This window comes from Patagioenas fasciata, chromosome Z (assembly GCF_037038585.1).
Source record: "Patagioenas fasciata isolate bPatFas1 chromosome Z, bPatFas1.hap1, whole genome shotgun sequence".
Taxonomy (NCBI): Eukaryota; Metazoa; Chordata; class Aves; order Columbiformes; family Columbidae; genus Patagioenas; species Patagioenas fasciata.
The window spans coordinates 77155052-77169483 of NC_092560.1; the positions used below are offsets into that span (position 1 = coordinate 77155052).

The 14432-nt window shown below is 48.7% G+C and overlaps 1 protein-coding gene across 1 annotated transcript; it reads left to right on the top strand.

Moving 5' to 3' along the window:
• Window positions 1-3862: 3862 nt before the first annotated feature.
• On the top strand, window positions 3863-13901 carry LOC136115232 (aquaporin-7-like). Its single transcript, XM_065861218.2, has 6 exons — window positions 3863-4019; window positions 7179-7305; window positions 9526-9663; window positions 10830-10948; window positions 12317-12534; window positions 13569-13901. Exons 1-6 carry the CDS (start codon window positions 3930-3932, stop codon window positions 13720-13722), a joined length of 846 nt encoding a protein of 281 aa, XP_065717290.2. The 5' UTR covers window positions 3863-3929; the 3' UTR covers window positions 13723-13901.
• Window positions 13902-14432: the final 531 nt, after the last annotated feature.

A 14432-nucleotide genomic window follows, 5' to 3' on the forward strand; every position in this document is an offset into this window, starting at 1 on the left:
GCTCATGCTCCTCTCAGCCTTGGGGAGAAGTTAATGCTCCAACAGCAGGGCTGGAGCTAATGGAGTGGTGACGTTGCAGCTGTTGATTAGTGCAATTAGGAGATAAATGATCTCCTGGGTGCAGAGGAAACATGTGCACTGTCCAATTGAGTCAGAAGTGTGACTGTCCTGGAGTCCCTGGGCACTCATCCTTCCCAGGGCTGCTTTGGCAGGACCCAGGAGGGTTGTTCCCCCAGCTATTCAGTGCCATGGGCATCAACACCAGCACAGTGAGCCTTGACTGTGCCAGAATATTCCTCTTCAAACTGTGCTGAAAGTGCACTTGCCTTAGGAAAGAGAAGGGTTTGGTTTAGCAGGTGGTTGCTTTATGTGCGGTAGAAAATATGGTAAAATCATGGCAGGGTCAACGTTGAGTGAAGTTTCAACCTGTGAGCAAGTCAGGGTAAACATCAGGAGGCAACACAAAGCTAAGTGTGAGCAGCTAATCCTCTAACAAAACTTAAAGTAAAACTTTATAGGACCTGTAAGAAATGAGTTAACTCATGAATAAACAAATGGCTTTGAGAATTTGGCTGGAATTTAGAAGAAAGTCCCTAATCTACAGAGCAGCAAGTTCTGGTAACAGGCTTCCAGCAGGAGGCATAGGGGCAAAAAGCACTTTCCCCTGAAATGGTGACATGCCTGGTCACCAAAGGGATGTGGTGTGGCTGCCTGTGCCAGTAAGGGACTGTATTTGGTGACCCCGGGGATCCTCGTCAGCCCTGCACGTAAGTGAAACCGTGCAAGTATGAACAGGTCACATTGGGCAACTGGCAGATCTTTGTGCTCCAGCCCTTGGCTGACTCACATTGTTTGTGCTTGCTCGGGATCACCACATCTGGGCACAGGGAGGAAGGGCAGCCCAGCTCACCTGGCGGCCGGTACCTCCCCGTGGGTGAGCAGGATGGAGCCGATCTCTCCCTCTCCTGCTGCAGACGCTGGAGGGAAACAGCATTCAGTGTGACTCACAGGTCCGGCCTCAGATGCTTATTTTAGGTGGGGATGAACTGCATTTTGGGGCTGCCTGGTTTTCTCTGCTGATTATAAAGCGGGGGGTAACAGGCTCAGGCTCACTGCTGTCAGAACAGTGGTGCTCTGCCCCATGGGACTTATAGAAATATGTTTTTAGTTGTCACACACCTCGGACGTTGGAAGATCAGTTTTCTTTAATGTATAAAAATGCCTGAAGGAACTCTAAAACTAAAACCTTCAGTAGGAAAGAGAGGAACCTATGTGAACACTTCCAAGGGGGAAACTGGTGTCTCAGTGCCATCTTGTGGAACAGTCTGTGTGAAAATGACAAACGGTGGCAAGAGGCGTACGCAGTGATTCCCGATGCCATCCTACAAGCATGCTGGAGTTTTAGGGAATTTAGTGATATCAGGGATTATTCTGCAAATATTATCACCAAACCAAGGATTTCTATTGCAAACTGGGATTGCCTTTTCCCAAGAAGATTGCAAGTCCATGGGAGTCTGGTGTTCCCAGAAAATATATGTTTTTCAGTGCACATTAGAATATGAGATGCTTATAGTCAATATTTGAACACAGGACTCAAAGTCTTTTGGAGACACAGCAGTTTTCTTGCTTGCTCACAGAGGTGGAATCAACTTGAAAGGCTCCCTGACATCTAGAAGTGAAAAACAAAGTTTTAGGTCCCGTTGTGGGGAATACTGACCCACTCTCACCTCATCCACATGAGAAGGGCTGTGAGATCCCTAATACATGCTGATGTCAGGACCTCAGCTTTACATGTCAGCTGGGAGCTACCACATGTAGAAGAAACTTGAGGCTCTTGTCAGCACCCCAACCTGGTGCTCCATGACCTATGTTTGTGTACTCCACCAATAAACATTTGCATGGCAGAGAATGAAGTGACCTGGAAAAATTTATCAGCTCACAGACTCACAGGACAAAAATCCTTGCAACCTAGAAACAGAACATGCTTGCCAGCAGCTTATCATCTGTCATGATTAGATAGTCCTTAGTATCAGAGACAAACTAGTGAATTATTGCATGTTTAATCAGGTGTTCATTGAGCGAAGTCGATAGCTAATCTGCCCAGTCCATGAAACCCTTCCCTGCCACAAGATAGACATCTCTTGAGCAGAGGTAAGAATTGGCTTCCCAGGTTGTTCCATACAGCTACTGAGTGTGCCATGGGTGAAAGAAAAGCTCATGAACTTTTGCAACACAGTAGTGCCAGAGGGATGGAACAGCAGGGCAGCGTGAGCAGAGTGACACGTCCCCATTGGGGAGCTTGCTGGTGACCCCCCTAGAGCTGGGCACTGTTTCACCCCAGAGCCACACTGAGAAGCCGCAGCTGGTTGAGAGAAAGGTGAAGAAAACTAGCAAAGAACCAGACAAGGCTTGCAGAAGAAGTTCTTGAGTGTTCAGTCAGTTAAAGTTTTTTAGTGATTAAGCAAAGGTATTAAAACCTTTTCACATTGGAGAGGTAAGAGCAGCTGGCAACCAGGGAGATGAACAGAGACAGTAGAATCATAGAAACATAGAATCCTTTTAGTTGGAAAAGGCCTTTAAGATAAAAGAGTCCAACTGTTAACCTAACACTGCCAAGTCCACCACTAAACCACATCTCTAAGAACCTCATCTACATGTCTTTCAAACCCTTCCAGGGATGGTGACTCCACCACTTCCCTGGACAGCCTGTTCCAATGCCAGGCAACCCTTTCTGGGAAGAAGTTTTTCCTAATATTCAATCTAAACTTCCCCTGGTGCAATTTGAGTTCTTCCTATTGCTCGTTAATTGGGAGAAGAGATGGGCCCCACCTTGCTACAACCTCCAGTTGCAGACAGTGATAAGGTCTCTCCTCAGCCTCCTTTTCTCCAGGATGAACAGCCCCAGTTTCCTCAGCTGCTCCTCATCAGACTCGTGCTCCAGACCCTTCACCAGCTCCGTTCCCTTCTCTGAACTCTCTCCAGCACCTCAATGTCTTTCCTGTAGTGCGGGGCCCAAAACTGAACACAGGATTTGAGGTGCAGCCTCACCAGTGCTGAGTACAGGGGGATGATCACTGTTCTGGTCCTGCTGGCCACACTATTCCTGATACAGGCCAGGATGCTGTTGGCCTTTTTGGCCACCTGGACACACTGCTGGCTCATGTTCAGCCAAAACGAGCAGAGGAAGGAGGAATCAGGACAGTGAGGGCTCTGCTCTGGCAGCCAGATGAGATTGAAGGTCAATGGGAACTATTGCCAAGCGTGGTCTCTCATTGCCCCACAGGACAGGACAGCCTGGGAGGCTGGTGGGGGGGCTCTACACTCATGTAATGGAGCTCTGGGCATGGCTGGAGCAAATATTCAACCTGAAGCAATGCTCAAGGTGTTGTGCACTTCCCATCCGCGGACAGCAGCGCACACCAGCTCCAGGCAGAGCATCCTCAACTCAAACTTGGCATCAAACAGTCCTGCAAAGCACAGGGAAATGGTCCTTATCCCACCTGTTAAAAATACAACGGCACCACACCACCAGCCAGTGGGTTACAATGCAGAGCACAGCCAAAATTCCTGTTCAGTGCCTGTCTAAGAGGTTATGTTGAATGACAGAGGCTTTAGGAGCACACCAAGACTATGTACAGCTGCACTGCCCTGGAGAAAGGCTGCTACTGGGCGAAGGCACAGAGTTTGCCACATTGCACTAGCAGACGTGTTGTATCCTCACTATATAGTTTTGAAAGGATGGCATGTGTGTGGGAAGGCTTTGAAGCTAGCTACTACTTTATTGGTTTGTTCATCGTTAACCAAATGAATGAAGGTGTCTGGGGGTGAAGGGAGGGTGCCAAGTTTCAAAGGGTAACTTAGCTCAGCGCAACAAAGTGTGCTGTCACAACAGGAGCTCCTGGAGCTACAAGCTGGAGCCAGAGAGCACAATGCTGGAGAAGATTCAGAAGGCGCTCACGATTCGTAATGTCACCATCAGGGAGATGCTGGCAGAAGCACTGGGGATGTTCGTCCTCATGGTAAGGAGGAGATGGGCTCAGATGTGTGTGTGTGTGTGTGCAGGGCGAATGGGAGGGTGTTTGCAGCAGCAGCACGTAAGGTCAGTGGTTTCTTAGCACATCCTTGGGTTGCTCAGGAGCTGGTTGATACTGCTCACCCCTCTGCTCTGATGGGGTGGCAGCTTCCCACCGGTAGACCATCTGTCAAAACCCTTCCAGAAGAAAAAGGTAATGTGGAGGGTGGGATGGGGGGTGCTGGGGGATGAGCTGCTGCTTCAGTTCTCTTCTAGGAGAAAGTTGAAGAAGAGTCTGGGAATGAAACCAAAAAGCGGTGTCTGGTCAGATGGGGCGACACAACACTTGTGCCAACCCCCTGAGAGATCCGGTGCAGTGAATTGAGGCTTTTCTCCCCAGCATGCCAGAGGTGATGGTGTGGTTTGGGGTCCTACACAGGTTTGGGGAGCAGACCCTGACTCCTCTACCACTGACAGTCTCTGTCAAGTGAGAACAGCATTCATCCATCCTCCACTTGGGGTTGACAGGGTAATGGTCGCCAGTGAAACTCTCCGGAGCCACAACCCACCATTAGGAAACGTTATTACCGACTGTAAAGTACGCCAAGATTTTACTTTTGGTTTTCTCACGCTGGCAAATGAATAGTGCTTATCAAAATCAAACAGAAACCCACTTCTTGCCTGAGCATAAACAGATCATTTAATGCAGAAAAAGTGAGGTGGTTTTGAGCTCTGGGGCTGCTTCAGAAGTGTTTGGGGAGGGGGTGAGGAAAACTTTGCAGTCAGAATTGGTGCCTGGTGGGGGTCAGATGCCCACCAGGGACAGAGCCTTCATGTGTTGGATCAAAATAGCAAAAGGGTCCAGCAAGTGCCTGTGCCAACTTACTAGACCTGGTCTTGGCTTGCAGGTGCTTCTGGGCTGAGAGAGACTAGACAGAGGCTGTCACGGAAAGGCTGGGGGTAATCCAAATAACTCATACTTAGAGATATGCACAAGAGAAAGATTGCATAAGGATGGGGACCTTTTGACACAGCTGTCTGTACAGAAAAATATGCTTATTTACAAGGGCAATAACTGCATGTGTAAAGGATGCTTGTTTTTTATCACACCTGGTTGCACACCTAGCTCCTTGAATTTCACTCATACTACACAGTTTTGGTCTCACTGGAAGTCAGAGTACATACAGCTGGGACTTCAGCAGGAGCTGAGCAAACCATTTTCCTTTTCCATCCCCTTTGCGTTTTGGTGGTGGAGGTTCCCAGATGATAAAGAACAAGTTCAGGGTTGTCCTGCCAGGGCTGTCTGTGGGACGCAGACAGATGCATGGGGAGGAGACTTTTCTCTGTACTCTGACAATCTAAGGCAGATTTCAGGGTCTGCATCTCATGTTGGCCCTTCCCTCATTGATCTCCATGAAGGAATCAAGTAGGAGGAGGGACACTGGGCATGGTCCACCAGCAAGGGCTGGCTACAAACAGGATCCAGCATCCAAATGTAGCATCCAGCTCTTCAGCAGCCCTCTGGCCCTCAGTGCAACTGAGAATGTGCTGGAAGCATCTCCAGGACACCTGGATTGTAGCACTCAGCCAGGGCCTCTAGCTTTAGTGGGCAAGGAATGTTCATAAAGGAGGAAACCAGGCAGCAGGAGTAAACAGCAAAAAGAGCAGGAAGGTAGGCAAAAAACAACCAACCAAACCAAACAACAAACACCACAACTATTCTGGGGCTCTGTGGACAGAGCAAAAGACCAGAGGTTTGGATTTGTGCTAAAAAATAGTCACTCCGGCCTGTTTAGTGTTTTTTGTTTTCAGGATAATGCTGTTCAGCTTCATCAGCCATGTCCCCTGACCTGCAGCCCTCTGTGCTTGCTGCTGTTCTGCAAAACCTGTGCTTTATGTGTTTAGTTTCTCCTGGATGTGGCTTTGCAAAAGCTCAGAGATGAGCAGGCAGAGTTGTGTAAGGGCTTTGCAGATGCTGGGGGACATCTCAGACACTGGTTTTTGGGTCTTTTTCTGTGGCAAATGGAGGGAAGGTCCCACACTGTGGAGGCTGTAGCTCCGGGCAGAGCACAGCGAGGGGTTTGTATATGTGAGAGATAAGAACAGTGTCTCGGGGGAACAGGGGATTTTGATGATGTCTGAAAGGGAAGAGGGAGAGCAGACATGAGATAAAAGTTGGATCCAGGCAGAGCAGCCAGTAAAGATCTGAGTCAAAACAGGACAGGCCAGAGCCTGCTTAGTTGCTGGAGAACATACTGACTTTTTTGTCTTGGAGAGGCATGTCACCCTGGATAAACATCAGCATAGTCCAAGCCCTAAGCAGTTTGCAAGGCAGAGACCTGAAGAGAAGCTTTGTCCTTCTCCAGATTTCAGTGTAAATCTGTGCAAAGAACTGATTTTTCCACCCTCTGACCACATTAGAAGAGTGAAATAAAATTTACTCTCAGGCCAGAACAATTTCTTGGATGTGCCTTTTCCTGATGGAGAGTATTTACTTTTCCTTTTTATCTTTTTTTTTTTTTTTTTTTTCCCCCAGTTTCCCTTTAGTCACTAAAAAAATATTGACACTTTGGCTGTTTTCAAACTGAAAGCATATGTGTTGAAAGGAAAAGTCAAACCAGAATTTCCCTCCTTGTTTTTCACTGAAATAATTTACCAAAATTAGAGTGCCGTTTGCCAAATAGCTGTGTGCTGCCCAAACTACGTTTTTAGTCAATAAATTGCACACCAGGAAAGGAAAGACGGCAAGAATTTGCCCATCCTCCTTCTACCCAGCTTGGGCACCATCTCCGGAGGGTCTGTGGTGGTGCTCCCCTGGCTCATGTCCCTGGCTCCAGGCACAGACACCCTTATTGTGGCTGTGTGAGGGATCCCAATTGAGCCTGGGACCTCGATGCGGGTGTCTGGGGTTTGTATCCTCTTACTGAACCATGAGTAGAGTGCCGGGTTTGGTGTGATGGGCACCGAGGAGGAATAACCCCGGTACTGCTTCAGTTTTTACGGGGGGGGTGATTCTTTCTTCATCTCCTGGTCATGGGCACCTTAGAGTATTCCTGTCTTTGGGAGTTTATTATTATCGCAGAAAAAGTGGCAAGGATGCTCCGTCCATCACAGTAATAACACTACTTTTAACATCCCGTTCTGTCTTTGTTTTTCCATGCACTAGGTCTTTGGCTTGTCTACTGTGGCACAAGTGGTATTAGGAAAAGGAAACTATGGGGAGCACCTGAGCATCAATTTGGGATTTGGCATCGGTGTTACTCTGGGCATCCATGCGTCTGGAGGAATCTCCGGTGAGCAGGACACGCGAGCGTAGGACATCTCTGTCATGTAAAGGACACGTGTGTTGGGAGCAGCAGGAGTGGGTGGTGGAGGGGCGGGTGATAGGATGGCAAGGAACGGCAGTGCCCCCACTGGAAGAAAAGGCAGTTCTCGGGTCTTCATGCAAGAAGAGCAGAGCAGGTTTGGTGACTGTAACCAGGGCTCAGCCTTTTGTCCCACTGATCACAGCCAAGTTTGCAGGTCTGAAGTCAAACCAAGGAGTTGTGATGGCACAGCAAAGTCAAAAGAAGCAGGGGACAAGACAGGCATGGTGTACCTTCAGTATGCTGACCCCAAAGCATTTTCTGAGTGGGGAAAGGGGCAAGCAGGACAGGGAGAGCAGTGGAGGTTCGTCCATCCCCTCTTGTTGTGGAGCCAGGTTTCAGCAGCGTCCCCGTTAGGTATTTGGCTTATGTCATCATGGCCCAAGAAGACAAGCAGCTCTGAAAACACACTGCCAAGATGACCCACAGGCAAGTAAATAATTTATCATAAATGAGAGCTAACAGCTGATGTTGCAACAAGGAATGATATGCAAATTTTCTCCTTATGATCCGCGCCCACGTGCACGTGCCCCGTGTGAACTCAGGAGGTGGTGTTTCAAGGCCATGGGGTGGTATCACATGACAGAGCATTACCTTTGCCTTGTGCAATTTCTGCCTTCATTTGCACCAAGAGAGGAGATTAAGGGCTCTAGGGGGCAGAAAATTAAGGCAAGTGCTTGCTCTTGAATTATTGGAGCAAGAAGATGTCGACGGCTGGCTTGGAAAGGAAAAATTTTCCATGCAAGCAGTCTGCTCTTTGTCTCCCTGTCCTTTTGGAGCTGGTAGAGACAGCCAGGGGAAAGTGGGCTGAGGAAAGTACATCCCTGCAGTCCCAGTTGACATTTGAGATGAAGCTGATCTGCTGAGGGCTGTGAGGTGGGAGGAAGGGTCTCGGCTCAGCCAGCCACAGGCTGGCTCTGGAGCCAGCTTCAGGGCCTTTTGGCATTTTGATTTGGCCTAATTTGTGTCACAACATGTTTCTTGTGATCTCTGAAATGGCTGGTCATGCCTGCAAAGGATCAAATGATTGAAGAAAAAAGCATCGTCCTCCATTTCAGTTGTGGTTGTAGAACTGTAGCAGGCACTTTCAGTTCACCCTGTCCTGTACTTGGATGAGGTGGTGTGTGCCTGGCTCTTACTCCTTCCTGAGTATGGAGTAGGAGAAGTCCACTAAGGCTGAAGCGTTTACTAACTCCCCAAGTTTACACCTACTGGGTAGGAAAAAGCAAACATTTCCCTTGAATTTGTGGGGAGACAAGGCTTGGAGAACAAACGTCGTTTCCAATGAGGGCACCAAACCTGGATCCAATTAGTCTTTCTTCTCCAAAAGCACCAACCTCCTCCACAGAAAGCGTCCCCTCAAAACACGGAAAACTGGTCTTCCACTCTATGAAAGGCACATACTAAAAGATGTAAGGAAACGCGGTCCAAGATTACAAACTCTACAAGGGAAGGGCTGTCTGTTCCACACTAGTGGGAGCAACCATGGTCTGGGACAGATCGACCATCCCAGTAACCCCTTGTCAGCGCCACGATATCAAAGGGGTGATCTGAGTCCCTGCTGACAGCCCTGTGTAGGATTTGCTTTGCAGACATGAAGATACGGGGCATTAGTGGTTGACTTTGCAGTTTGTTTCCACAGCATCTCCCTAGCAGATGCAGTAAGGGCCTACAGCTCCCATGAGCTGGGGCACTCAGCTGTGCCAGGGTCAGCCCCACCTTGTCTACCATAAGTTTTCAGAAGGCCTTGAGATTGTTTGGGATAAGATTTGCCTCATCTGCCTGTACCCATATGAAAGGTGGGTGATGAGTACAAGTTCTGAGCTCCCTGTAAGCTGAGTAGAGAGAAGCTGAAACTCCTGCTGTGCCAAGAGAGGTATCTCAGGTGAGATGACCCACTCTCTGGAGGCAGCCTGTGGTCCACAGAGACTAAAGCAGAGGTTGTGTAATTTTTCAAGGACTAAAGCCAGGAGCTCTCTGGCCACAGGAAGAAGGGGTCAGCTTTGAGTCTGTGCAGGAAGGAGACCCTGACCTGGGAGAGTCTTGATGTTCTGGAGCAAGGTCTGGCTGGTCACTGGGAGGTGTGGGGCATGCTTCAAAACAGCTGGATCAGGACTGAGTCCACGTCGTTTTGCTGTGATTTTGCAGGAGCTCATCTGAATGCTGCCATCACCCTCACATACTGCATTTTAGGAAACCTGCCCTGGAGAAAGTTGCCAGCTTATGTGATTGGCCAGTTCCTGGGCTCCTTTGTGGCATCAGCCACGGTCTTTGCCATGTACTACGGTATGGTTGTGTCTTTATCACGGGCATTGCTGTGGGCACCATTTCAGTCTTAACTTACAGTACTGCAAAAATGTTTCCTTTCACAGTATCCAGCATGATGTCTGGGTGAGGAGGGTGAGCTCCTGGTTTGTGGGACAGGCCTTCATAGCCCAAGGCCAGAGCAGGGCCCAGGCATCTGTGGGAAGGAGGTGCAGTTCCTGGAGAACACACCTGCTTTGCTCAGGCCATTCCCGCTGCCACAACCTGTCCTCAACTCCAAGCCAGTAGCTGCATTTTTCAGCGTTTTGTTTCCAGGGTCTGCAAGGGCTTGAGTAAGATGGACTACCATGTATTAGGTACAGCTGGAGCTCTGGAGGACTCTGCTGGTCTGTGGAAAGCAGGACAGCAGTTATTTTTTCATCTGTGGTTTCGACTTGTGATCAGAGGACCCACCACCTGTTGGCTCCATCATGTCTCAGCCCCTGAAAGGCAGAGGGACGAGGCCTCCAGTGCACACAGTGCATCCAGCATGGACAGGGGGCTGGTAGGCACCAAGAAGCAACTGCAGACCACAATCTGCAGGTAACAGGTATCGGTGAGATCATGCCCTGTGAGGGCTGTGTCACCTCCATCATATCTCCCATTGCTTCTTTTCCCCTTGGTGTCCATGCTGGCTGCAATGGGCAGACTTGTGTAGAGGCCATGTGGGATGAACTCTGTGCTAAGGGCAATGAAGCTGGTGAGGGATCTGGAGCACAAGTCTGATGAAGAGTGACTCAGGGAATGGGGGCTGTTCATCCTGGAGAAAAGGAGGCTGAGGACAGACCTTATCACTGTCTGCAACTGCCTGAAAGGAGGTTATAGCATGGAGGGGGTTGGTCTCTTTTCTCAAGTAACAAGTGATAGAACAAAAGGAAATGGCCTCAAATTGTGCCAGGGGAGGTGTAGATTGGATATTAGGAAAAACTTCTTCCCAGAAAGGGTTGCCTGGCATTGGAACAGACTGCCCAGGGAAGTAGTGGAGTCATCATCCCTGGAGATGTTTAAAAGACATGTAGATGTGGTGCTTAGTGACATGGTTGAGAGGTGGACTTGGCAGTGTTGGGTTAATGATTAGACTCAATAATCTTAAAGTTATTTTCCCAACGAAAATGATTCTGTGATTCTGTAATTCCCATTTCTCCTAGATGCTCTGTATGACTATACCAACGGGAACTTTACAGTGACAGGACCAAATGCCACAGCATCAATCTTCTCCACTTACCCTGCTCCCTATATGTCTGTGCTTGGGGGCTTCTTCTCAGAGGTCAGTGGGGATATCTGTGGAGAAGGTGGGTGGTAGCAGGTGCTAGTGCTGGTCTGCTGCAGGGCACTCAGCACTACATATGCAGACAGAATCACAACCTCTCCTCCAAGGAGCCCACTGCTCAGGCAGGTGCCTGAGAGGTAGGATCCAAGGCACCTGCCTGAGCAAGCCCAAAGGGTAACGCCTGCAGGCTCCTCCATAGCTCAGTCCAAGTGCCCTCCAGGTACCTTCCCTTGCACACAGCTCACGCAGCAGGCAGTGAGAAGCTGAGCTATGCAATGAACCATCTCCTCTAGGTTCTGGACACTTCTCTGAGCTGCTCTTTTTGGATCCTACCCCCACTCCACACTCCCAGGCAGCTCTGCTGGCTGCTCCTCACTGGCACAGAGTGCCTGCAAGTACCTTCACGTGAACGCAGCCTGTGTGGATTGAACCTCTGGGGTTTGAACAATTCAGTTTAGACTGAACGCTGTTGATTCTCAGAATATAACAAACGTCCAGATGCCCACAAATAGGAAGGGGATGCCTCAGGGGATGCGGAGCACTGGGACACAGGAGAAGGAGGGTTCACTGTCAGTTCTAATAAGAGGAAGCCCATGCTTTTGTTTCTGACCTGACAAAACTCTTGCATGGGCATGATGAGGAGGCTGGTGAGAGCTGGAGAGCGTACAGATGGGGACCTGATGACTTGGCCTCCTGTGGAGCATGACCTTGCTGCATAAGAAAGCAAAAGACAATTACAGCACATTGCCAAGAGCTGCAGAGTTTCTGCTTTTGCTGCCATCTCTGCAAGCAGGTCAAGGCTCTCCAGCTGCATTTTCTGAAGCAGAAAGAGACAGCAGTCATCACTTCTGTTCAAACCATTGTTCCTGATGTCTTGGGCACTGCTGATCTACAAATGTCGGCTACTTACTGTCACAGACTGGAGATTCAGCTTCCCAGATGAGCATCTGATATCTGCTTTGAGTCCTGAAAGGGCTTATGCAACAAAGGGCTGTATAAGACATCACTCCTTCTAGAGAGGCTCAGATTTGTCTCCTTAGCAGTTTGTTACAGCTATGCCTCTGTTAGACAAAATGTACTTAAAATAACCCATGTCCCCATCTTGAAAGTTCAGGGAGATGACAGTGCTGAGAAGTTCACATCAGTCCCAGAGCATTTTTGGTGATGAGGTGGAGACATTTATGCTGGGAAATGAGTTAAGACTTTTCTTCAGTCCACCTGTGAGGAGGGAATAACATTAGGGTCCTCCCTGACTTGATCAAACTATGATTCCCACCTGCTTTCCCATTCTGGGAAGTGTCTTTCCTCTTTGCCGAGTGGGACCTTTCAGCCTCCTAACTTGTTCTCCCTTTCCCGCTCCCGCAGTTTGTGGCGACAGCGATGCTGCTCCTGGGCATTCTGGTCATCCACGATGAGAAGAACAACGAAGCCTTGAAAGGCACACAGGCCTTGCTCACGGGTCTCCTGGTCATGGGCATCGGCTTGGGGATGGGGCTGAACACTGGCTACGCCATAAACCCCACCCGGGATCTACCCCCCAGGATCTTCACAGCAATTGCTGGCTGGGGAATTGAAGTCTTCACGTGAGTGAGCTGTTTTGGTTTTACACTTCCCTGCTCACAAGGAGAGGTGATAAACCCAGGATACCATGGTCATGAAGCCTTTTCCATTGCACCTAGCGATGCTATTGTCGCAGAGTGCATTCTCCATTTTCAGAGAGCAAGGATTGTGCGTGGAAGAACCCCATGCATTGTGTACACATAACTTGCGGTGCACTAATTCTCCAGCATGGGATTTGGTCTTGACATTGTGATACCTCAATTTGGCCACCAAATTGGCTGCCTGTTAGCTGGAAGTTATTGAGATGACCACAGAGCGATTCAGCTCAGCTGAAAGCAGGTACTTACAGCTGGATTGCTGAATAGCTCTCCTAAATTTAGATGTTTGAAACTGGAGGTGAAACCCTACCCTCCCCATCTGGTAAGATGGCCCCTACTACAGGTTTTCCCATCAGAAAAAATTCTCTATGGAAAGGGTTGTCAGGCATTGGAACAGGCTGCCCAGGGACATTGTGGAGTCACCATCCCTGGACATGTTCAAAAGGCATTTAGATGAGGTTCTTAGGGACATGGTTTAGTGTCAGAGTCAGGTTATGGTCGGACTTGATGATCCTGAGGGTCACTTCCAACTGAAATGATTCTATGATTCTATGGTGAGCGCATTAGCAGAGCCTCCTGTCCCAGCTGCCCATTTTAATTAGATTTCCAGAAAATACCTTTGAGGGCTTGATCAAGGAGGTGCAGATCAAGTGGGGAGGGAAGAGAGGGTGGGTTGTGTGTGTGTGTGTGTGTGTATCTGACACTCATGCTCATCAGGATCACACAGTTCCTGTAGAACATGAAACCAGCAGGCAGTGCTGAGCCACTTCCCAGGGTGGTGGGGAAAGTGACCCTCCCTCCTGCAGTTATGCTGGTGGGTAGAGAATTTGCCTAAACCCAGTATTTGAAGCGGAATTAGACACCTCTGCTCACACAGATCACTCCTGCAGACTCACCGTGTACCACCAGGGCAGTGGTTCATCTGCCTCACCAGCTGCCTCTCCCATGTTTCATTTTAGGGCTGGACATCACTGGTGGTGGGTCCCACTCACAGCTCCATTTGTAGGAAGTCTTGCTGGTGTTTTCATCTACAAAATCTTCGTTGATTTTCACAACAAACCTGTCCTGGAAAGTGGAAATGAGAAAGGAGTCATGGAGTCTTCCACGCTTTGACAGCTCCAAGGGAAAGGCTTGACAGAAAAGTCTACACAGACCTACGGATTGAAAGCCAAAGGGTACACAAGGGGATAAAGACGTGCAATGGTGGTGCTGGAGAACACTGTTTTTCCACCATGCAGGTGAAAAAATGAGAGACACATTTTCAATAAACTTATTCTGCTTAACCAGACAAACTGGGTCTCTGAGACACTGGGCAGACCTGGGTAGGGCTACACCTTCCTGTGACTAAATAAATTATTCAATCTCCTTGTGTAAAAATCTACCAAAAAATAGTCACTCTGGAGAAAAGCAAAGTACAGCTGCAGGACTCCAGATACCTGTCCATTTTTTGCAGTCAAAATACAAGATCCAGTAGGGCTGAAATAAGACTAAGTCAGGAGAGCATGAGTGAAAACCAGGGAACACTTACACAGTGGCAGAAGTAATTAATGAAATAAATTTTGACCTGGAATAAAAGGCAGGTATGACAGTGATGGATCAGGGGCCTAGACTTGCTTCCATTTGCTAATCTGCTACCCTAACAAACACCCAGTTTGGCGGAGCACAAAGAAGAGCAAGGACAGTCTGAAATACAAACCTGAACTCGATTTTTGTGTGTGTGCTTGGTTTTGATTTTTTAAAATTTATTTTTATTTTGCTCTGGACACTTGGGAAGCACCAGCAAATTACTAAACTGAATTACCAGGTCTCCTGAATCCTGGTAC